The sequence below is a fragment of the Pristiophorus japonicus genome, chromosome 1, assembly GCF_044704955.1.
Source record: "Pristiophorus japonicus isolate sPriJap1 chromosome 1, sPriJap1.hap1, whole genome shotgun sequence".
Classification (NCBI taxonomy): Eukaryota; Metazoa; Chordata; class Chondrichthyes; family Pristiophoridae; genus Pristiophorus; species Pristiophorus japonicus.
Window position 1 is genome coordinate 512,576,486 of NC_091977.1, and position 24,700 is coordinate 512,601,185.

A 24,700-nucleotide genomic window follows, 5' to 3' on the forward strand; every position below is an offset into this window, starting at 1 on the left:
ACCTGAACCTCCTTACACAGCTTTATTTATTACGTGTCAAATTTTAGTACTGTTAGCAAATTTGATCACTACCTGCTTTACTCCTGTATCCAAATCATTGAGGTACACACTAAACAGAAGTCGTCCCAGAACCGAACTCTGTGGGACACAGCTGCCCATTTCCAATCACAAAAAAACAGCCTTAACTCTTCCCTTCTAACAGATTTTAATCCAATTTGCTACCCTTCCTCTAATTCTATTCCACTTAATCTTGTCCAGTAGTTTTCTGTGTGGTACCTTGTCATGAAGGCATGAAGGTCCATGTACACCACATCCACTGCATTTTCTCCATCTACTATATCCATAATTTCAAAGAATTTGTCCAGGCTTGTCAAGTATGATCTTCCTATCTGAAATCCGGATGTAAACAAATCAAATGTATTTTTTTGGGTTGTGTACCATCCAATGAAGATGCACACTTTCTGCATATATTAGAGGATGAGATATATGGCACTGTCAATATTGCTGTGGTTGGCTGTCAGGTGATAAGCAGTTGAGAATCTCTTCTTGGTGCATACCACCTTTTTCCTGCACTGTTCTCCCTCACATGGTGCAGCTGAGATACGTAACTCAAGAGTCGTGAATGATAAAATTTGCATTCCCAATGGGATCCTTTTTATTAAGCTAACATTAATTGTGAATTGTACGGAATAGATTTTCGGTTGTCGGCGAAAACAGTCGTTTTATGCCAAAATTACCGTTTTTATTACGCTACCGTTTTTAGGCCTAACTTTCGGCCTTTATGTCTGCGCCTCAGTAAAGTTGGTGTTGCACCACGATTCGCGTTGCAAATTCAGTTTTGGCAACTTTAGTCTGGGGCCGGTAGCACTGCGAGAGAGGCCTTGAGAGGGGGAAAAACAAAAAGAAAAAAATTGCAAAAATCATTCACAAAACATTCACAAAAACCATTGCCTACTAAATCGCTGAAAAATAATTTGAAAATAAAAACTTTAACTTGCCTTTTTTTGCAGGTCTTGATACTTACCGCTGCTGGCAGGGCTGCACCGACAGGTTTGACCTGTCGGTATTCTGGGTGTGACGGAGAGTGCCGAGAGTACGGCGGTAACGCAATCTGCGGCGTTGCACGTCGTTTCATGTCGGCGCACCTCTCCCCGGCGGTAGGTGGAAGCGCCGCCACAAAAAGATACCTGAAGATCCCACCGACCAGGTTTTCGCCGCGGAGGGTCAAATCCCGGCGAAAACCCGGTCGCAAAGTCGGCGGAAATCTAGCCCTACATGTTTTCAGGCCAGCAGAGGTCCTTTCATTGGTAAAGTTTCCAGTTTCGTTTCCAAAAAGTCTTGTGTATTTTTGTTTCATAAAATATAAAGTATCCTTTCATCCTTGTAATATATTTACAGTTGAATAATATTGCCAATAATAAATACACTGTACAGATCAGAGAAATTCCAGTTGAATGTTCTGATTATCTGGCTTTCATAAATTTACCTTTTATTAGATGTATGTGGAAAATTGTTTTTACTTGTAGAGGAGAAAATGGATTTATTTTAAATACGAGACTGGATGGCCTTGTACTTTTGAAGCACTGTGGAGTACAGAGACATGGATTTTCTTCAGCACTCCCATGAGTTTCTGATCTAAGTTAGACTGAATAGGCAGATGCTAAGTGGGCGGGCAGGCATTTCCTGATGAGTAATCAAAGTGTGGTAATGGTGCAGATGAGCTAGAGTTGATGCAGTTCTTGGCAAATCTTAAGCAAAAGGAAGGTTAAAAATAAGCTTGAAGCATACTGTCACGAAAAAAGGTAAATGATGAAGGTTACATTTTTGTTTCAACTACTTTTGCTGCTTTATGAAATGGATAATGCTAAATTGTGTAGTATTATGTTTCTTCTATTTTGTTGAGATATGGAAGGCTCTATCTTACCTCCATCGTTCTGAGAATGATAGAATAGTTGCATGTAATGCAAATAGATTATAATATTTGGAGTAATATTTCTCTCTTGCCTTTTGGCAGGCAGTTTATATCTCCGCACAAAGGAAACACGGTAAAGAGTTCAGACGCTGTCTGAACTGTGAATAATAAATTGTTGTACGCCTCAGAAATGGGTAGCTCAGGAAAACGTATATTCATCATCAGCCTTAGTATCAGTCCAAAGGCACTTGCCTCCAACTGCCTGAGCCAAATTTTTGTTCCTTCAGTTTAGTATCAGCAAAGCTGAAGCCATCCTCTTTGGCCCCTATCAGAACCTACAATTCCCTGATTTTTGACGACCATTAATATCTCTGGCTACCCCACTCTTTTCCCCCCCACCCCAGATCTTTTGCTAATGATTTTAATTCTATGATCTCTGGTTATTGACTCATTCACCAGAGGGAATAGTGATTCTCTACTCTACCAAAACCTCTCATCATCTTGAAAACCTCTATTACATCACCTCTTAACCTTTTCTTCCAAGGAGAACAATCCTAAATTTTCCAACCTCTCTTCATTGAAGTCCCTCATCCCTGGTGATATCCTGGTAAACCTCCTCTGTACTCTTTCTAAGATTTTTACATCATTCCTGAAGCGTGGTTCTCAGAATTGTACACAATGCTCCAACTGAGGCCTAACCTCATTAATATCTCTGGCTATCCCATTCCCCCCTCCCCCACCCCGCACCCTACCTAGATCTCTCAAGTTCCAACATGATCTCTTTGCTTTTATATTCTATGCCTCTATTTATAAATCCAAATAACCCATATGCTTTTTTAACCATCTTATCAGCTTGCCCTGCCACCTTTATGGATTGGTGTATATGGACGCAAGGTATCTCTGCTCACCTGTACTTTGCAAAATCGTGCCATTTATAATATACTGTCTTTCCATATTTGTCATCCCAAAGTGCATTACTTCACACTTCTCTGCATTGAATACATTCTGCCATACTTCTGCCTGTTTCACCATCCTGTCTCATCCTGCAGTCTTCAACTATCCTTATCACTGTCTACCACTGAAATATATAGCTCCACTTAGTGGAATACTGGGGTAATTGCTGTAAATACAATAAAAGCCTCAGGTGACAGACAGGTCACCTGACAAGTTCCTGTTTTAAGAGCCATCTTGCAGTCTGTGTGTTTGTGATGTCGTAGAGAATATACCACAACCACGATGCCAAGTTTCATATTATCTGCAAACGTAATTCTGCTCCCTACACCCAAGTCTAGGTTATTTTATGAAAAATTGAAGAGAGTAATGGACCCAAAACTGACCCTTGGGAACATTACTGCAAACCACCACCCAGTCTGAAAAATATCCATTCAACACCACCTTCTGCTTCTTGTTACTTCCTGTTACTGAGCTAATTCCATATCCATACAACCATACTTAATTCCACGGGCATTCGTCTGCTGAACATGCAGTGAGCACTCTTGAGCAGTGATAGTCTGTTATTAATGCTTTACAACTGAGGACCCTTCCTGTTCGCTGTAGTGCCATGAGTGATGCTGCTAGTTATTCTATGCAATACATACAAAGAAAGGCATGCAACTTTATGTACAGGAAGACATGTTTGATTGAATGATGTAATGTTATTGGCATGATTTACATAAAAACATAAACTTTTAACTTTGTAGCTCGTGGAATAATTATTTTAACGCCTGTTTTGCAATTATTGGTCAATAAACGGGGACTTAAAAATTGTACTAAAATTATATACATACTTCATTTGTTTTTAACAGAAAGGATGTGGGTTTGAAGAGATTTTTTCCCAAGAGCCTGTTGGATTCAGTAAAGGTAAGACTATTTTGATGAAAACTTCAGTACAGTTTCCCTCCTTGGTAGGGTCTGTGCATCATCATAATCTGGTGCTTATACATGTGCATAATGTTTTTTACTAGCAAGCAAAATTAAAATTCAGAAGGAGAAATGAAATTCCCAATGGAGATTTAGAATTTAACTATTGGCCAAGATGTGCAAGATATTTATTATCAAATGAGCTTCTTTTATAAAGTTGGCATGTATTCTGACTGAGAGGTGGTGGTTTGTGGCATTTTCTGTGGTCCTTATGGATTCTCTTATTCATAATTCAATAATGTGAAAAAATATACTGTCTCTAAAATTAGAAAATTTATTGATGACATTGCACTGAGAGATCTGGAACAGGGAGATCGATAGATAAAGGGATTGGAAGCATTTAAACAAATGGGCAAAGGAGTGTACATTATAAGCTTTTGTGGTTTTCATGCATCAAACTGTTTGCAACTGAAAAGGCAGACTTGCAATTTACTTCCATGCCTCTGCGAATATTACTGTAGAACTAGTGACATCAAAGCACAAGATTGAGTTTGGGTGACACACTCTTCCAGTTTCTCCTCAGTCCCTCTTGGGAAGTACGTGGCTGCTTGTACTTTCCCACAATGGCATGCCTGACATTGTTAATTCAGTGTGTGACTTTACATAGATACAGCATATTAAACCCGTAATGTGCAATCCAAAATCCAAATTATAGATGATACATTGGTTATGGTGTTGCTATTTGTTTTACCAGCATCTTGGCACACTAAAAGCAAGATTTTGTTTTTATGAGGCATGATGCTTTAATTCGCTAACTAAAATGTTAAATTTTTAGGCCAATTTCAGCTTTTAAAATCTTAAAAGGGAAAAAAAATATCGAGACAATGCTTTTTATTCAGAGTAATCATATATCCATGAGTGTGGGGGCATCATTATGTTCCCATTTAAAGTCATACATTCTGATCATAATTTTATATTTGTATTATAAATGTATTTGTCCACATTTCAAGGAGAAACTGGCCGTGCCAACTTGTACTGTAATTACAACCTCCCACCAGTGGAGGTGATGTATTACCTCTACGAGAAGGAGAGTACAATTTACAGTATGACAAGTAAGCAGTTTCTATTATAAATGTGGAAATATGAATTTATAATCGAAAAAGTTGTCCAGGTGTGCTGATATAGGTATGATATTGCTACAAAATATTTTGTTGAGTTTTTGAATCATCAATGGTTTACCGACATGGAAATCCCCTTTATGAGTTGCTCATTGAGGTCAGAAGGATTGTCGTGCAGCAGTTCCATTGAAAGCAATAGATCCTGAACTTTGGCATGATCTAAGAACCAATCTGGAGTCAGCCAACCACGGAAACCACACTACTGGCTGGGAATGCAAAATACCCATTCACTTGCATGCTTTCCCAAGGTTTTTGACAAGATCTCTGGCTAGTCTGAAACCATTGCATTCAATAGAGCTGTTTTGGGATGCTCTTTATTAGCAATGCTATGCAACAGTCTAGTCAGGAGAAGATATGACTGGTCTGTTTCTTTTGGAGTTAAATACGTGTTGCACTTTTTTTTTTAAAGTGTACTAGAGACTTCATTGACTATGAAGCATAATGGGATGTCCTGAGGCTATGTAAGGCGATACAACAGGACTGCAGTAACTGCTCGTTATAGGGAGTCGGTTTATTTGAAGGATAACATATTTGAAGAGCCCTTTCAGTTGTTTGAAAAGTGGTACCTTACCTAAGGTTAATACCAAATTTTTGCCAAAATAAAACTATTTAAATTATTTAGCGAATTCTCTTAAGTAGGTTCACTAACAAGGCAGCTTTTATCTTGTAACTTGTGCCAGAAGTCAAAAAGTTATGTTGCTGTAGACCTGAAGGTGAAACTGACTAAACTAAATTAACATGGATACATCGTTTAGACTTCAGCTATTGACTGTTTTCGACATTTCTGAATGTGATGTACTGAATGGGAATTTGTGACTTTCAAAAGTGAGAACTGAAAAGAATCATGTGAACGGATGACTGAATGGAGGGAATAGAAGATATCAAGAGACCAAGAACTTTTACAAAAAATATATATATATTTATTCATTCCTGGGATGTGGGCACCACAGGCAAAGCCAGCATTTATTGCCCATTCCTAATTGCCCTTGAGAAGGTGGTGGTGAGCTGCCTTCTTGAACTGCTGCAGTCCTTTGGTGAAGGTACTCCCACAGTGCTGTTAGGGAGGCAGTTCCAGAATTTTGACCCAGCGACTATGAAGGAATGGTGATATATTTCCGAGTCGGGACAGTGTGTGACTTGCAGGGGAACTTAAAAGTGGTGGTGTTCCCATGCGCCTGCTCCCCTTGTCCTTTCAGATGTTAAGATTGCGGGTTTGGGAGGTGCTGTTGAGGAAGCCTTGGTGAGTTGCTGTGTGGTGCATCTTGTAGATGGTACACACTGCAGCCACGGTACACCTCTCCTGACTTGTGTCTTGTCAATGGTGGAAAGATTTTGGAGAGTCAGGATGTGAATCACATGCTGCAAAATACCCAGCCTCTGACCTTGTAGCCACAGTATTTATGTGGCCTGGTCCTGTTAAGTTTTTGATCGACAGTGACAACCAGGATGTTGATGGTGGGGGGGGATTTAATGATGGTAATGCCATTGAATATCGAGGCAACGTTAGACTCTCTCTTGTTGGAGATGACATTGCCTGGCACATGTGTGGCGCGAATATTACTTGCCCATGCCTGCATGTTGCCCAAGTTTTGTTGCATGCAGGCACGCACTTGCTCATTATCTGAGGAATTGTAAATGGAACTGATCATGATGGAGGGAAGATGAAGATGGTTGGACCTAGGACACTGCCCTGAGGAACTCCTGCTTTTGTGTCCAGGGGCTGAGATGATTGGCCGCCAACAACCACAATCATCCTTCTTTCTGCGAGGTATGATCCCAGCCAGTGGAAAGTTTCCCCCTGGTCCCCAGTGACTGCAGTCATGCATGCAGCAAGACCTGGACGACATTCAGGCTTTGGCTGATAAGTGGCAAGTAACATTCGCGCTACACAAGTGCCAAACAATGACTATAGAATCATAGAAAAATTACCACACAGAAGGAGGCCATTCGGCCCATCATGTCAGTGCCAGTCGAAAATGCTACCCAGCCTAATCCCACCTTCCAGCGCTAGGTCCGTAGCCTTGTAGATTATGGCTCTATGGGCCCAAATTTCCCCAGCCCCTTTTTTCAGCGCACTCTCCTGAGATGCGCTGACTTTGTGCGCTGGAAACGGCACCGAAAAACGTACTCACGATTCTAGCCGCTCTGCTGTGTGTCCCGGGTCCTGGCGCGGCGCTCCTCGTGGAGTGGGGGGCGGAGCTACAGCCCTGCACCAAAGACAGTGCCAACAGCTGCGTGCGTGCGCAGTAGCTCCTTCCCATGATTGTGATGATGATGCCTGCAGAACGCGTCCACCCCTATCCCAGGCCAAATGGCCTGCCACACAGGCCGGCTGCTGAGGGCTGCAAGAAACAGGTAGGTGCAACTGAGTTTTGATCGGGGCGAGAGGTTGGTCGTCTTTGGCTGCAGTCCAATGGTTTGGACCAAGGATAGCTTGTCGTGTAGTGTCGTCGCTTGCCATGCTGGGCTGGCTGGCTTTGTGTTCGTTTGGTTGGGTGGTGGTCTTGTCATGTTAAAGAAACACATATACAGTGACAGCCATGTGCTTAACCGACATCCCATCCTGTGCATCAATAAATAACCAGCAACATGCATTAGGTTGTATTACAAATAATTTATGTGTGAAGCTCTTTGAAGATGTCAGTGGGGAAAAAGGGAAAATGGGCAAAAAGGGAAAAGATTCCCACCCGAAAAGGGTTGAAAGTCGGTGGGGGGGTAGCCGGGTTCTCCCTCCCCGATCCCAGGCCGAAGGTAGGATTTACTTCAGCTCTTTATTTGTTAATTTAATTATTTACTTTAGTTCTTTAGTTTTTATTGAATGGTTATTACTGCTTGCTGGTGCTTGAAATGTTGATTAGGTGCAGGGTTCCTTCTATTTTTTTATTTTTTATTTATTGATTGCTTATTACTTTGGTCTTGGTGCTTTAGGGGCAGGGTTGCTTCTATTTTATTAATTAATTTCTTATTACCTTTTGTGCTTGGTGGTGCTTTAAATGTTGCTCCTTGCACCAATTCCTTAACTGTAAGTAAGGTCTTTCTGTGTGTACAAAAGTGGACACATACGCTGCCCTAAGTTAGTTTAGTGCAACTTTTTTCGGGCCAAATTGGTGTAAATGTGTAAGTGGCTGGGAAAAAAAAACTGACTTAACAAAAACCCTAACAAACTCACTTACACTGGCGCAAATTAAATGGTCCTGTTTGCAACTTAAGATACACCAGAAAAATTAAGTTACACCAAAAAAAACGGTGCAACTCATGGGGAAATTTGAGCCCTATAAGTGCACATCCAAGTACTTTTTAAATGTGATGAGGGTTTCTGCCTCTACCATTCTTTCAGGCAGTGAGTTCCAGACTCCCACCACCCTCTGGGTGAAAACATTTTTCCTCATCTCCCCTCTAATCCTTCTGTCAGCTACTTTAAATCTATGCCCCCTGGTTATTGCCCCCTATGCTTAAGGGAAAGAGGTCTACCTCCTCTGTTCCAAGGCAAACAACCCCAGGCTATTCAATTATTCCTCATAGCTAAAGTTTTCCAGTCCTGGCAACATCCTCATAAATCTTCTCTGCACCATTTCTACTGCAATCACACCCTTTCTATAATGTGGTGACCAGAACTGCACACAGTACTCAAGCTGTGGCCTAACTGGTGTTGTGTACATTTCTAGCATAACTTCCCTGCTCTTGTATTTTGTGTCTCAGCTAATAAAGGAAATCATTCCGTATGCCTTTTTAACTACCTTATCGACCTGTCCTGCTACCTTTAAGGATCTTTGGACATAGAAACATAGAAAATAGATGCAGGAGTAGGCCATTCGGCCTTTCGAGCCTGCACCACTATTCAATAAGATCATGGCTGATCATTCACCTCAGTACCCCTTTCCTGCTTTCTCTCCATACCCCTTGATACCTTTAGCCATAAGGGCCATATCTAACTCCCTCTTGAATATATCGCATGAACTGGCATCAACAACTCTTTGCAGGAGAGAATTCCACAGGTTAACAACTCTGAGTGAAGAAGTTTCTCTTCATCTCGGTCCTAAATGGCTTACCCCTTATCCTTAGACTGTGACCCCTGGTTCTGGACTCCCCCAACATCGGATACATTCTTCCCTGTCCATTCCCGTCAGAATTTTATGTTTCTATGGGATCCCCTCTCATTATTCTAAACGCCAGTGAATACAGGCCCAGTCTATCCAGTCTCTCCTCATATATCAGTCCTGCCATCCCGGCAACATTCAGGAAGGATAGAATAAAAGGAAAAGGAGATGGGGTAGCATTGCTGGTTAAAGAGGAGATTAATGCAATAGTTAGGAAAGACATTAGCTTGGATGATGTGGAATCTATATGGGTAGAGCTGCAGAACACCAAAGGGCAAAAAACGTTAGTGGGAGTTGTGTACAGACCTCCAAATAGTAGTAGTGATGTTGGGGAGGGCATCAAACAGGAAATTAGGGGTGCATGCAATAAAGGTGCAGCAGTTATAATGGGTGACTTTAATATGCACATAGATTGGGCTAGCCAAACTGGAAGCAATACGGTGGAGGAGGATTTCCTGGAGTGCATAAGGGATGGTTTTCTAGACCAATATGTCGAGGAACCAACTAGCGGGGAGGCCATCTTAGACTGGGTGTTGTGTAATGAGAGAGGATTAATTAGCAATCTCATTGTGCGAGGCCCCTTGGGGAAGAGTGACCATAATATGGTGGAATTCTGCATTAGGATGGAGAATGAAACAGTTAATTCAGAGACCATGGTCCAGAACTTAAAGAAGGGCAACTTTGAAGGTATGAGGCGTGAATTGGCTAGGATAGATTGGCGAATGATACTTAAGGGGTTGACTGTGGATGGGCAATGGCAGACATTTAGAGACCGCATGGATGAACTACAACAATTGTACATTCCTGTCTGTCGTAAAAATAAAAAAGGGAAGGTGGCTCAACCGTGGTTATCAAGGGAAATCAGGGATAGTATTAAAGCCAAGGAAGTGGCATACAAATTGGCCAAAAATAGCAGCGAACCCGGGGACTGTGAGAAATTTAGAACTCAGCAGAGGAGGACAAAGGGTTTGATTAGGGCAGGGAAAATGGAGTACGAGAAGAAGCTTGCAGGGAACATTAAGGCGGATTGCAAAAGTTTCTATAGGTATGTAAAGAGAAAAAGATTAGTAAAGACAAACGTAGGTCCCCTGCAGTCAGAATCAGGGGAAGTCATAACATGGAACAAAGAAATGGCGGACCAATTGAACAAGTAATTTGGTTCGGTATTCACTAAGGAGGACACAAACAACCTTTCGGATATAAAAGGGGTCGGAGGGTCGAGTAAGGAGGAGGAACTGAGGGAAATCTTTATTAGTCGGGAAATTGTGTTGGGGAAATTGATGGGATTGAAGGCCGATAAATCCCCAGGGCCTGATGGACTGCATCCCAGAGTACTTAAGGAGGTGGCCTTGGAAATAGCGGATGCATTGTGACAGTCATTTTCCAACATTCCATTGACTCTGGATCAGTTCCTATGGAGTGGAGGGTAGCCAATGTAACCCCACTTTTTAAAAAAGGAGGGAGAGAGAAAACAGGGAATTATAGACCGGTCAGCCTGACCTCAGTAGTGGGTAAAATGATGGAATCAATTATTAAGGATGTCACAGCAGCGCATTTGGAAAGAGGTGACATGATAGGTCCAAGTCAGCATAGATTTGTGAAAGGGAAATCATGCTTGACAAATCTTCTGGAATTTTTTGAGGATGTTTCCAGTAAAGTGAACAAGGGAGAACCAGTTGATGTGGTATATTTGGACTTTCAGAAGGCTTTCGACAAGGTCTCACATAAGAGATTAATGTGCAAAGTTAAAGCACATGGGATTGGGGGTCGTGTGCTGACATGGATTGAGAACTGGTTGTCAGACAGGAAGCAAAGAGTAGGAGTAAATGGGTACTTTTCAGAATGGCAGGCAGTGACTAGTGGGGTACCGCAAGATTCTGTGCTGGGGCCCCAGCTGTTTACATTGTACATTAATGATTTAGACGAGGGGATTAAATGTAGTATCTCCAAATTTGCGGATGACACTAAGTTGGGTGGCAGTGTGAGCTGCGAGGAGGATGCTATGAGGCTGCAGAGTGACTTGGATAGGTTAGGTGATTGGGCAAATGCATGGCAGATGAAGTATAATGTGGATAAATGTGAAGTTATCCACTTTGGTGGTAAAAACAGAGAGATAGACTATTATCTGAATGGTGACAGATTAGCAAAAGGGGAGGTGCAACGAGACCTGGGTGTCATGGTACATCAGTCATTGAAGGTTGGCATGCAGGTACAGCAGGCGGTTAAGAAGGCAAATGGCATGTTGGCCTTCATAGCGAGGGGATTTGAGTACAGGGGCAGGGAGGTGTTGCTGTTGTACAGGGCCTTGGTAAGGCCACACCTGGAGTATTGTGTACAGTTTTGGTCTCCTAACTTGAGGAAGGACATTCTTGCTATTGAGGGAGTGCAGCGAAGATTCACCAGACTGATTCCCGGGATGGTGGGACTGACCTATCAAGAAAGACTGGATCAACTGGGCTTGTATTCACTGGAGTTCAGAAGAATGAGAGGGGACCTCATAGAAATGTTTAAAATTCTGACGGGTTTAGACAGGTTCGATGCAGGAAGAATGTTCCCAATGTTGGGGAAGTCCAGAACCAGGGGTCACAGTCTAAGGATAAGGGGTAAGCCATTTAGGACCGAGATGAGGAGAAACTTCTTCACGCAGAGAGTGGTGAACCTGTGGAAGTCTCTACCACAGAAAGTTGTTGAGGCCAATTCACTAAATATATTCAAAAGGGAGTTAGATGAAGTCCTTACTACTAGGGGGATCAAGGGGTATGGCGAGAAAGCAGGAAGTGGGTACTGAAGTTGCATGTTCAGCCATGAACTCATTGAATGGCGGTGCAGGCTAGAAGGGCTGAATGGCCTACTCCTGCACCTATTTTCTTTGTTTCTATGTTTCTATGAATCAATCTGGTGAATCTTTGCTGCACTCCCTCAATATCAAGAACATCCTTCCTCAGATTAGGGGACCAAAACTGAACATAATATTCCAGGTGAGGCCTCACCAAGGCCCTGTACTGCTGTAGCAAGACCTCCCTGCTCCTATACTCAAATCCTCTAGCTATGAAGGTCAACATGCCATTTGCTGCCTTCACCGCCTGCTGCACCTGCATGCCAACCTTCAATGACCCAGGTCTCGTTGCACTTCCCCTTTTCCTAATCTGCCGCTCTAAGATCCATCTGTTCCTCCACACCTCTCTGTATCCTCCCATTTATTGTGTATTCTCTTTCTTGTTCCCATTCCTCAAATGCATTACCTCACATTTTTCCGGATTTAATTCCATTTGACATTTTTCTGCCCAACTGACCAATTCATTGATATCTTCCTACAGTTTAGAGCTTTCCTCCTCCTGTCAACCACACGGTCAATTTTTGTATCATCTGCAAATGTTTTTTATCATGCCCCCTACATTTAAGTCTAAATCATAAATATATACTATAAAAAGTAAGGGACGAGTACTGAGGACTGTGGAACCCCACTGGAAACAGCCTTCCAGTCGCAAAAGCTCTCCTCAACCATTACCCTTTGCTTCCTGCCACGGATCTAATTTTGGCTCCAATTTGCCACACTCCTTTGAATCCCATGGGCTTTTACTTTTTTGATCAGCCTGCCATGAGGAACTTTGTCAAAAGCCTTGCTAAAATCCATGTAAACTACATCACATGCCCTCATCGACCCTCCTTGTAACCTCCTCAAAGAACTCAAATCAAGTTAGTCAGACACGACCTTCCCTTAACAAATCCATGCTGGCTGTCCTTGATTAATTGGTGTCTTTCGAAATGAAGGTTTATACTGTCCCTCAGAATTGATTCCAGTAATTTGCCCACCACAGAGGTTAAACTAACTGGCCTGTAAGTGCTCGGTTTATCCCTTCCTCCCTTCCTCCCTTTTTACAACATTAGCAGTTCTCCAATCCTCTGGCACAACTCTTGTAGCCAGGGAGGATTGAAAAATGATGGTCAGAGTTTCCGCAATTTCCTCCCTTGCTTTTAATCGCCTCGGATATATTTCATCCCGTCCTGGTGATTTATCTACTTTCAAGGATGCTAAACCTCTTAATACTTCCTCTTTTACTAATGTTTATCCCCGCCAATATTTCATTATCTTCCTCCTGAACTTCAACCCCCTCTTTTGTGAAGACAGCCGCAAAGTATTCATTAAGCACCTTACCCACATCCTCCACCTCCACACACACATTACCATTTTGGTCCTTAATCGACCCTACTCGTTTCTTAGTTATCCTCTTGTTCTTTATGGACTTGTAAAACATCTTTGGATTTTCTTTGATTCCATTTGCCGGTATTTTTTCATGCCCTCTTTTTGCACTCCTAATTTCCTTCTTAATTTCACCCCTGTACTTTCTATACTCTTCTAGGCTTTTGCAGTATTGAGCTCATGATATCTGATATAGGCTTCCCCTTTTTGCCTTTCCTTACGTTGTATGCACCTTGTCATGCAGGAGATCTGAATTTGGCAGTTCTACCCTTCTTTATGGGAACATGTTTACCCTGAACTCCATGTACCTCCCTCTTGAATTCCTCCCACTGTTCTGGCACTGATTTACCTTCAAGTAACTGTTTCCAGACCACTATTGATAAATCTCTTCTTAGCCTTCCCTCAATTTAGAAACCTTACTCCTGATTTCTTTGTCCTTATCCATAATTATGCTAACAGTAACTGAATATGATCACTACCAAAAAATGTTCTCCCATTGATACTCCTTCCACCTGCCCGGCTTCATTCCTTAACAGTAAATCCAGAAATGCCCCATCTCTTGTTGGGCTTGCTATGTATTGGCTAAAAAAGTTCTCCAGAATGCAATTTAGCAATTCTGTGCCCTCTGTACCTTTTGCACTGATAGTATCCCAGTTAATATTAGGGTAATTGAAATATCCCACTATTACTGCCCTATTGTTTTTGCACTTAGAAAGATAGAAACATATAAAATAGGTGCAGGAATAGACCTTTCGAGCCTTCGAGCCTGCACCACCATTCAATATGATCATGGCTGATCATTTTTGCAACTTCAGTACCCCATTCCTGCTTTCTCTCCATACCCCTTGATCCCTTTAGCCGTAAGGGCCACATCTAACTCCCTTTTGAATATATCTAACAAACTGACCTCAACAACTTTCTGTGGTAGAGAATTCCACAGGTTCACAATTCTGAGTGAAGAAGTTTCTCCTCACCTCGGTCCTAAATGGCTTACCCCTTATCCTTAAACTATGACCTCTGGTTCTGGACTTCCCCAACATCGGGAACATTCTTCCTGCATCGAACCTGTCCAATCCCGTCAGAATTTTATATGTTTCTATGAGGTCCCCTCTCATTCTTCTAAATTCCAGTGAATATAAGCCGAGTCGATCCAGTCTTTCTTCATATGTCAGTCCTGCCATCCTGGGAATCAGTCTGGTGAACCCTCGCTGCACTCCCTCAATAGCACGAATATCCTTCTTCAGATTAGGAGACCAAAACTGTACACACTATTCAAGGTGTGGCCTCACCAAGGCCCTGTACATCTGCAGAAAGACCTCCCTGCTCCTATACTCAAATCCTCTCGCTATGAAGGCCAACATGCCATTTGCCTTCTTCACTGCCTGCTGTACCTGCATGCCAACTTTCAATGACTGATGTACCATGACACCCAGGTCTCGTTGCACTTCCCCTTTTCCAAATCTGTCACCATTCAGATAATATTCTGCCTTCCTGTTTTTGCCACCAAAGTGGATAACCTCACATTTATCTACATTATACTGCATCTGCCATGCATTTGCCCACTCACCTAACCTGTCCAAGTCAATCTGCAGCCTCTTAGCATCCTCCTCACAGCTCACACTGCCATCCAGCTTAGTGTCATCTGCAAACTTGAAGATATTACATTCAATTCCTTCGTCTAAATCATTAATGTATATTGTAAATAGCTGGGGTCCCAGCACTGAACCTTGCGGTACCTCACTAGTCACTGCCTGCCACTCTGAAAAGCACCCGTTTATTCCTACTCTTTGTTTCCTGTCTGCCAACCAGTTCTCTATCCACGTCAATACATTACCCCTAATACCATGTGCTTTAATTTTGCACACTAATCTCTTGTGTGGTCCTTGTCAAAAGCCTTTTGAAAGTCCAAATACACCACATCCACTGGTTCTCCATTGTCCACTCTACTAGTTACATCCTCAAAAAATTCTAGAAGATTTGTCAAGCATGATTTCCCTTTCATAAATCCATGCTGACTTGGACCGATCCTGTCGCTGCTTTCCAAATGCGCTGCTATTACAGCTTTAATAATTGATTCCAACATTTTCCCCACTACCGATGTCAGGCTAACTGGTTGAAAATTCCGTTTTCTCCCTCCTTTTTTAAAAAGTGGGGTTACATTAGCTACCCTCCAATCAATAGAAACTGATCCAGAGTCGATAGAATGTTGGAAAATGACCACCAATGCATCCACTATTTCTAGGGCCACTTCCTTAAGTACTCTGGGATGCAGACTATCAGGCCCTGGGGATTTAATCCCATCAATTTCCCCAACACAATTTCCTGACTAATAAGGATTTCCTTCAGTTCCTCCTTCTCGCTAGACCCTCGGTCCCCTAATATTTCCGGAAGGTTATTTGTGTCTTCCTTCGTGAAGGCAGAACCGAAGTATTTGTTCAATTGGTCTGCCATTACTTTGTTCCCCATTATAAATTCACCTGATACTGACTGCAAGGGACATTTGTCTATACTAATCTTTTTCTCTTCACATATGTATAGAAGCTTTTGCAGTCAGTTTTTATTTTCCCTGCAAGCTTACTCTCATACTCTATTTTCCCCCTCCTAATTAAACCCTTTGTCCTCCTCTGCTGAATTCTAAATTTCTCCCAGTCCTCAGGTTTGCTGCTTTTTCTGGCTAATTTATATGCCTCTTCCTTGGATTTAACACTTTCTCTAATTGCCTTTGTCAGCCACGGTTGAGCCACCTTCCCCGTTTTAATATTACGCCAGACTGGGATGTACAATTGTTGAAGTTCATCCATGTGATCTTTAAATTTCTGCCTTTGCCTAGCCACCGTCAACCCTTTAAGTATCATTTGCCAGTCTATCCTAGCCAATTCACGTTCCATACCATTGAAGTTACCTTTCTTTAAGTTCAGGACTCGAGTCTCTGAATTAATTGTGTCACTCTCCATCTTAATGAAGAATTCTACCATATTATGGTCACTCTTCCCCAAGGGGGCCTCGCACAACAAGATTGCTAATTAATCCTCTCTCATTACACAACACCCAGTCTTGTCAGAAATCTGCCTACAGGCGAGAGTCTAAGCACTGCCCCTTGACATTCAACAGCATTACCTTCACCGAATCCCCCACCATCAACATCCTGGGGGGTCACCATTGACCAGAAACTTAACTGGACCAGCTACATAAATACTGTAGCAACAAGAACAGGTCAGAGGCTGGATATCTTGCAGCGAGAGGTATCTGAGTCTCCCTCCTGACTCTCCAAAGCCTTTCCACCATCTAAAAAGGCACAAGTCAGGAGTGTGATGGAATACTCTCCACTTGCCTGGATGTGTGCAGCTCCAACAACACTCAAGAAACTTGACACCATCCAGGATAAAGCAGCCCGCTTGATAGGCACCCCATCCACCGCCTCAAACATTCACTCCTGCCACCACTGGCACACCATGGTTGCAGTGTGTACCGTGTATAAGATGCACTGCAGCAACTCGTCAAGACTTCTTCAGCAGCACCTCCCAAACCCACGATCTCTTCCACCTAGATGGGCAAGGGCAGCAGGCGCATGGGAACACCACCACCTCCAAGTTCCCCTCCAAATCACACCATTCCTTCATAGTCGCTGGGTCAAAATCCTGGAACTCGCTCCCTAACAGCACTGTGGGAGTAGCTTCACCACAAGGACTAGCAGCGGTTCAAGAAGACGGCTCACCACCACCTTCTCGGGCAGTTAGGAATGTGTAATAAATGCTGGCCTTGCCAACGACGCCTACATCCCATGAACGAATAAAAATGAATACATTTTGTTCATGTTTGGACCAAGGCTGTCATGAGGTCTGGAGCCAAGTGGTCCTGATGGACCCCAAACTGGACATCAGTGAGGAGGTTATTGGTGATTAAGTGCCAGTTAATAGCACTGGCAATGACATCTTCCATCACATTGCTGATGATTGAGAGTAGGCTGACGGGGTGGTAATTGGCTGGATTGGATTTGTCCTGCTTTTTGTAAACAGGAACATACCTGGGCAATTTTCCACCTTGTTTGTAGATGCCAGTGTTGTAGTTGTACTGGAACAGCTTGGCTAGAGGCACGGCTAGTTGTGGAGCACATGTCTTCAACACTGCAGCCTCGATGTTGTAGGGACATGTAGCCTTTGCTCTATCCTGTGCGCTCAACCGTTTTTTAATATCATGTGACGTGAATTGAATTGGCTGAAGAGTGGCATCTGTGATGGTGAGGGCCTCGGGAGAAGGTCAAGGTGCATCATTTGCACGGCACTTCTGGCTGAAGATGGTTGCGAACGCTTCAGCCTCCTCTTTTGCACTCGCGTGCTGGGCTTCGCCATCGTTGAAGCTGGGGATATTCATGGAGTCTCCTGCTCCTGATAGTTATTTACTTGTCCGCCACCATTCACGACTGAATGTGGCAGGACTGCAGAGCTTTGATCTGATCTGTTCATGGGCTCGCTTAGGTCTTTCTACAGCAGGGGTCAACAATTATTTGGGCTGGAGGGCCACGAAACAAGTTTTGGTGAGCTGTTGAGGGCAGTACACCAATGTTCCCGTTAAGCTGTGCGGTTATGCAGTGGTGTGGAGGTACCGGGCAGACTGCTCAGCGGCATTTAAATTAATAGCTGTGTAGTTAATGCAGTAATGCAAAATTAAATTGCTCATCAATTGCTTAACGAGCAGAGGGTGTTGAATTAGTGAATAAATCGGTTAACTAATTTACTAATTATCAATTAGTATAAATAATCAGTGTTAAATAAATAAATTTTAGATAATTAAAATGCTAATTAGTAAACACATCAGTTTTTCATGAATTAGTTAGGTGGTAGTTAATACCAGGTTAACCGGTATCATCCATCAGTCACCTCATCACTGCTGCTTGGTCCTGGGCTGGGGAGATGGGCCTGCATCTGTCCAGCCACTGCACTCACCGTCTTCCACCAGTTTAGGAGACCGCTACCCTCGGTAAAAGGCTCTTCCCCCAGGTGGACCATATACTCAGCTACCGGTCTCCATGTCTTCGCCTCCCATCTCTAAGGCCCATTGCTAGACTCCCCTGTTGCCTCGGCGTAATTGACTCGTCTCCTGACATCATGGGGCGAATCCTGTGAGCTGTATTTTGCCCACTACTGGTCTACAGCATGCTGCTTCCACTTTTTAGCATGCATATAATCCTCTGTTGTAGCTTCACCAGGGCACCTCATTTTCAGGTACGCCTGGTGCTACTCCTAACATGCTCTTCTACACGCTTCATTGAACCAGGGTTGGTCCCCTGGCTTGATGGTAAGCATATGCCCGGCCATGAGGTTACAGATTGTGGTGGAATACAATTCTGCTGCTGCTGATGGGCCGCACCGCCTCATGGATACCCAATTTTGAGCTACCAGATATGTTCTTGATTTGGCACGGTGGTAGTGCCACACACCACAATGGAGGGTGTCCTCAGTTTGAAGATGGGACTTGGTCTCCACGAAGACTTGTGCGATGGTTGCTCTGACGAACACTGTTATGAACAGATGATAAGGCCGCAGATTGGGCTTGGACAGTGGTGATGCTGCTGAGCCACTCTTGGTGAAGTACATTGACCCAGAATACATTCTGTGCCTTTGCTACATTCAGTCCTTCTTCCAAGTGGTGTTCAACATGGAGGAAGGTGGTAGGAGGGCAGGATGTTTCCTTGGGCAAAGAGCAGGGGTGTGGTATTACTTGGATAGCTCTTTCAAAGAGCCGGCACAGAAAGCTGAATGGCCTGATGCCAAGCTTTTTCATGAGGTCCAGGGACAATGTCCAGGGACTCCCAGGGCAACTCCCTCCCGACTCTGCCGCACTTCAGAGACTGTGAGTCAGTCCTGCTGGTGATGGAGGAGTCTGGGACATTGGTTGATGGGTATGATTCTGTATGACCAAGTTGTTACTTCACTAGTCTCCCCCAGCTTTAGCACACGTCCCCAGATGTTAGTGAGGAGGAATTTGCAAGGTCGACTGGGCTGGGTGTGTCTTTGTCATGCCCGAGACAGATGCCCATGTCGCAGCTTAGTTGTCTGTCCGGTTTGTTCTTTGTAGCGGCTTGATTCGACCGAATGGCTTGCTAGGCGATTACAGAGGGCAGTCACCATTGTTGTCACATTAATGGTCACCATTACCAGTTTTTTATTCCAGATTTATTTAATTGTGTTTTAAACTGAATTCAAATTCACAAACTTCCATGGTGGGATATGAACTTCTGTCTCTGGATGACTAGTCCAGTAACATGACCATTGTGCTACTTAACCCATACTATGTAAATTGTAGCGTTTATATCAAAATGGAAGTAACATTTCTTGGCTATAAATCCAGACAGAACAGATGAGTAATGAAATAGTTTAATACCATTTTATTGGTATGAACATCCAAGTAAATCCCAGTCTCCTAAACTGATATACATCAGCAGGGGTTATCTGATACATCAGCAGGGGTTATCTGATAGATCAGCAAAAAAATATGTGAATTAGTAAAGTGCTAATCATGGTAAGTGATTGAGATACATTTGGTGAAATGAGATGCAGTGTGTCAAAGATCCCACTTTTAATTAGAAATATCTGATGTGCTTTAAATTATATGTTGTGCTTCGGTAAGTCTGCTTCGGTAATATTGATTGTAGTTGTTTAATTGTAATGTTGCAGAATGTCAATTTGGTCATTTGCAACAGATGTTTAACAGCAGGAACACATACTTTATCATCAGTAATGGACAGTTGTTCGCAGAAAGAGCAACACTTGAAAATAATCAGATTGTTAAATGGCATCAAAACAAGCTCTGAAAATGAGCTGAGTTACTCTGGTACTAGATTTATGTGGAATAGCGCTTCAGTTAATCTGCACTACTGTAATGTGGAACATTGGAAGACAACCTTATTGTAATCTTTAGGTACTTTAATAATCGTTACAAATCCCATCTATTGACGACCACTTTTAGTTTACAGACAGTCAGCCAATTCTCAATCCACTGCAGCATATTACCACTAATTCCACGATTCTATCTTGTGGCGAAGCTTCTTATGAGATCGCTTTACCAAAGTCCAAGTAGTCGATGGCTACCAGGTTACTCACATCTGCTAACTTGAATCCCTTTCAAATTTGCCATCATCACTTCTTCCTCAAAACACCCATCCTTCACCCCACTGTCCTTGCAAACTGCCACCCTATCTCCAACCTCCCTTTCCTCTCCAAAGTCCTTGAACGTATTGTCACCTCCCAAATCAGTGCCCATCTTTCCCACAGCTCCATGTTTGAGCCACTCCAATCAGTTTTCCACCCTGCCACTTTGCTGAAATAGCCCTAATCAAAGTCACAAATGTCATCCTATGTGACTGGTGCACTATCCCCCCTCATCCTTCTTGACCTGTTTGAAGCCTTTTCCACGGTTGACAACACCATTCTCCTCCGCTGTCCAGTTGAGTGGGCTTGTCCTTGCTGGGTTCCACTCTTACCTATCCAGTCATTGCCAGAGAATGTTTTCTTCCTGCTCACACACCATTTCCCCAAGGATTCATCCTTGACCCCCTTCATTTTCTCACCTACATGCTTCCTCTTGGCGACATCTTCCGAACAATGCAATATCAGGTTTCATATGTATATGGACGACACGCAGCTCTACCTCAGCTTTCGACCCCGCCACTACATCTGCTTTGTCAGACTGCTTGTCTGACATCAAGTCCTGTATGAACTAAAAATTCCTCCAATTAAACATTGAGAAGACCAAAGCCATTGTCTTCGGCCCCCGTCACTAACTCCTTTCGATAGCAACTGATGCAATCCCCCTCCCTGGCCACTGGCTCAGGCTGAACCAGACTGTTCGCAACCTCGACATCCTAGTTGACCCTGAACTGAAGCCTCCTCCTCAATATCTACTCCATCGCCAGTCTCTACCCTTGCCTCAGCCCGTCTGCTGCTGATTCCCTCATCCATGCTTCTGTTACCTCCAGACTTGACTACTCCAATGCTCTCCTGGCCAGCCTACCATTGTCCACCCTCCAGAAACTTGAGTTCATCAAAATCCCTGCTGCCCATATCCTAACTCGCACCAAGTCTCATTCACGCATTACTTTGTGCTCGCTGACCTAGATAGGTTGCAGTCGGGCAACACCTCAATTTTTAAAATTCTCACCCTTGTGTTCAAATCCCTTTATGACCTTGCCCCTCCCTAACTCTGTAGCCTCCTACAGCCTTCCAAGAACTCGGCGTTCTTCCAATTCTGGCCTCCTGTGTATACCTCCTTTCCTTCACTCCCACCATTGGCAGCCATGCCTTGTGCTGTCTAGGTCCTAAGCTCTGGAATAACCTCCCTAAACCTGTCCACCTCTCCTTTAAAGACGCTGCTTTGACCAAGTTTTTGGTTACCTGTCTCAATGTCTCCTTCTTTGGCTTGGTGTCAGTTCTTGTCTGATTATGCTCCCTTGAAACATCTTGGTTCGATTTACTGCATTAAAGGTGCTGTAGAAAAGCTTCATTGCCTCACTGGGATGATCTTTGTATTTCATCCACCAGCTAACACTGCTTATCAGCTTTCAACAAACATGCAGGCTAGCCTTTAACCCATCAGCGGTCTCTGGCATCATCACTGTTCCTGACTTTTGACATCACCTATTCTCTCTCCTCTTGTTTTGCTCTGTCCAATTAAGGGGCCCTTTTCTTACAGATTTTTTTTTCTATGTTCCATTGCTAATAGTTTTATCAGTGTTGTCTGTTTTGATGTAAAGGTCGTAACATTTGCCTTTGCACTGGGCGCTACTACCCTTTGTTGTTTTTCAGTTTTACCCCATATATTCTCATAGCTTTTTAATCTCCCTTATGTGTACTTCTATACTTTTGATGTTTCAGCTGCTTTCCTTCTGTATTACTAGCCTTAATTTTATCACCATGATGAAAGATAATCCTGAAGAGTACTCTTTAAAAAGATTTTGTATTTGTACAATTCTTAAATTGCTATTCGTGCTTTGAAAACTGTAATTGATTAGTCTACTTCTTACATGAAATACCTTTCAATTCCATTGACCTGTGTTGGGTATTAACTTTCTCTAGTTTGTATAAGATTGTAACTGGAAGCCAATACTTTTCTCACTGAAAATCAGTCGACAAAACCAGTGATACATTGGTAATTAGAAGTGATTGAAGATGCAGGTCAGATACCAATACCGTTAATGAACTGTGGGACATAATGGTAGCTATAATTTAATTACGAGCCCACATACCTTACTCTTTAGATGCCATAGTCTCAAGCATGATAATATTTGTAATGGACAAACAAACTTTATCAGTAGCTACATTTTTGAGTTGGACAAATAAAATCTAGTTTTTCCTGATTAGTCTGACTAATTCCAATTTCTGTTTTAGGCCAAAACGCTGAGGAAGTTGATACAGCAGTCTTTTCGTCAGTTTGCCAATTTGAATGAAGAGCAAAGTGTTCTGAAGTTCTTTGAAATTCTGTCTCCAGTTTACAGATTTGACAAGGAGTGCTTCAAATGTGCTCTTGGGGTAAGCTTTTGCACTGATATTTTGATAATTTACCAAAAAAGACAATACTTTTAAAGTTGTTCATAGAAACATAGAAAATAGGTGCAGGAAAAGGCCCTTCGAGCCTGCACCACCATTCAATATAATCATGGCCGATCATGCAACTTCAGTATCCCATTCCTGCTTTCTCTCCATACCCCTTCATCCCTTTAGCCGCAAGGGCCATATCTAACTCCCTTTTGAATATATCTAACAAACTGGCCTCAACAACTTTCTGTGGTAGAGAATTCCACAGGTTCACAATTCTCTGAGTGAAGAAGTTTCTCCTCATCTCGGTCCTAAATGGCTGACCCCTTATTCTGAGACTGTGACTCCTAGTTCTAGACTCCCCACCCAGTGGAAACATCCTCCCCGCATCGACCCTGTCAAGCACCTAAAGAATTTTATATGTTTCAATTATATCACCTCTCACTTAAATTCTAGGGAATATAGGTCTCGTCTCAATCTCTTCTCACAGGACAATACCCCCATTCCAGGAATCAGTCTGGTGAACCTTTGTAGCACTCTAAATCTGTTCCTTATTGTTAATTTGTTATTTATTGTTCAATTATCATTCATCAGTTATGCTACACAAACCATTTATGTCATTTTAATTGTTTTCTTGATCACATACCACCAAAAAACACAAGCTTTGCTGATGAACTTAACTTCAACATCTTTCCACCATCATTTACAAACAAACTTCTCTCCCTGCATACTTCCTTGCCAATTGAGTCCTCATATTTAAAAAATCAAGAAAGGAGTTCCAATGTAAATAAAAAATGTACATGTCCCCAGAAATGTACATGTCCCCAGACATAACCTTCTTTGTTGAGTTCAGGGTTTAATTTGGTTGCTACTAAAACTTTCAGATTATTTTGATTAGTTGGTAAACCAATAACGACATATAAGCAGCTGACTTCAGGAGGGGCAGTTTTGAGTAATATTGAAGTTTTAAAAAATTAGCACATTATTAGAACCATTGGACTTATCAGTCTTTATTACATTATTAAATTTTTTTCACCCAATATAACTGAAAACTGCCATTTCTTTGTATTAGCCGTTTCACCTAAAACCTTTTCTTGGTGCCTTGTGTTAATTCACGAGGTTTTATGAATACTTCTGTCCATTTGTACCTTTGTTCCACACCCTGCCCTCTATCATGATTCTTGATGACAAGAGTGTTCACCTAGCAGGTAATCTTTTGACTGGGTGGAAACTCTAGTCTTCAGACTTGTGCATATCTCACTATGCACTACTTACAATTACTTCACATTTTTCAATGCATCAATCGTGTTACCTGGGGATGCAGTAGTAGGACATTAATTATATATCAACTGCTAAAACAAGAATTCAACATCCTTGCAGATCTAGTAAAATATTTCAGCAATGGATGGGAATCCAGGTGTTACAATTTATTTGCACAATGTTGGGAATTTTGATTGTGTTAAATCACAAACAGGATTCATTCGCATAGATGCCATAACTTATAGCATATATCATGTTTCAGAGCTATTAAAACATTTCAACGAGTAAACAAGGTAGATGGAAATATAGTCTTGTACAAATAAGGGACTTTTATTAAAAAAGAAAGGCAAAAATGTGTAGTGTGGTATGGTTGATAAATTGATTTTATGAATCAGAGCATATACTAGATACAAGGCAGGTATATGTTTTTGTATTTGAAATCTCAGTTGTAGTATCAAATGTGTTATAGCTTAGCAATAAACTTATCAGCCAAATTAATTATAATTAGTTCTCAATTGGGGACGAACACTATGGCCTGGATTTTGCGGTGGATAATGACAGCAAACTGTCAGCATTTGAAGTCCCTCTGAAACTGACTGCAACTTCAGGAGTTAGCGCATGCGCATCTAAACGTGGAAGTCCTGACGTTGAGGTCAGTCATT

The 24,700-nt window shown here is 42.5% G+C and overlaps 1 protein-coding gene across 11 annotated transcripts in view; it reads left to right on the top strand.

Annotated features, from left to right (window-relative positions):
* LOC139277362 (focal adhesion kinase 1) overlaps positions 1-24,700 on the top strand; it is a 759,656-nt gene that overhangs the window by 452,273 nt on the left and 282,683 nt on the right. For all 11 annotated transcript variants that reach the window (XM_070895775.1, XM_070895782.1, XM_070895811.1 and 8 more), the window contains 2 exons: positions 3,718-3,772; positions 22,632-22,772. In XM_070895775.1, coding sequence (XP_070751876.1) covers positions 3,718-3,772; positions 22,632-22,772 — 196 coding nt within the window. The remainder of the gene's footprint in view (positions 1-3,717; positions 3,773-22,631; positions 22,773-24,700) is intronic.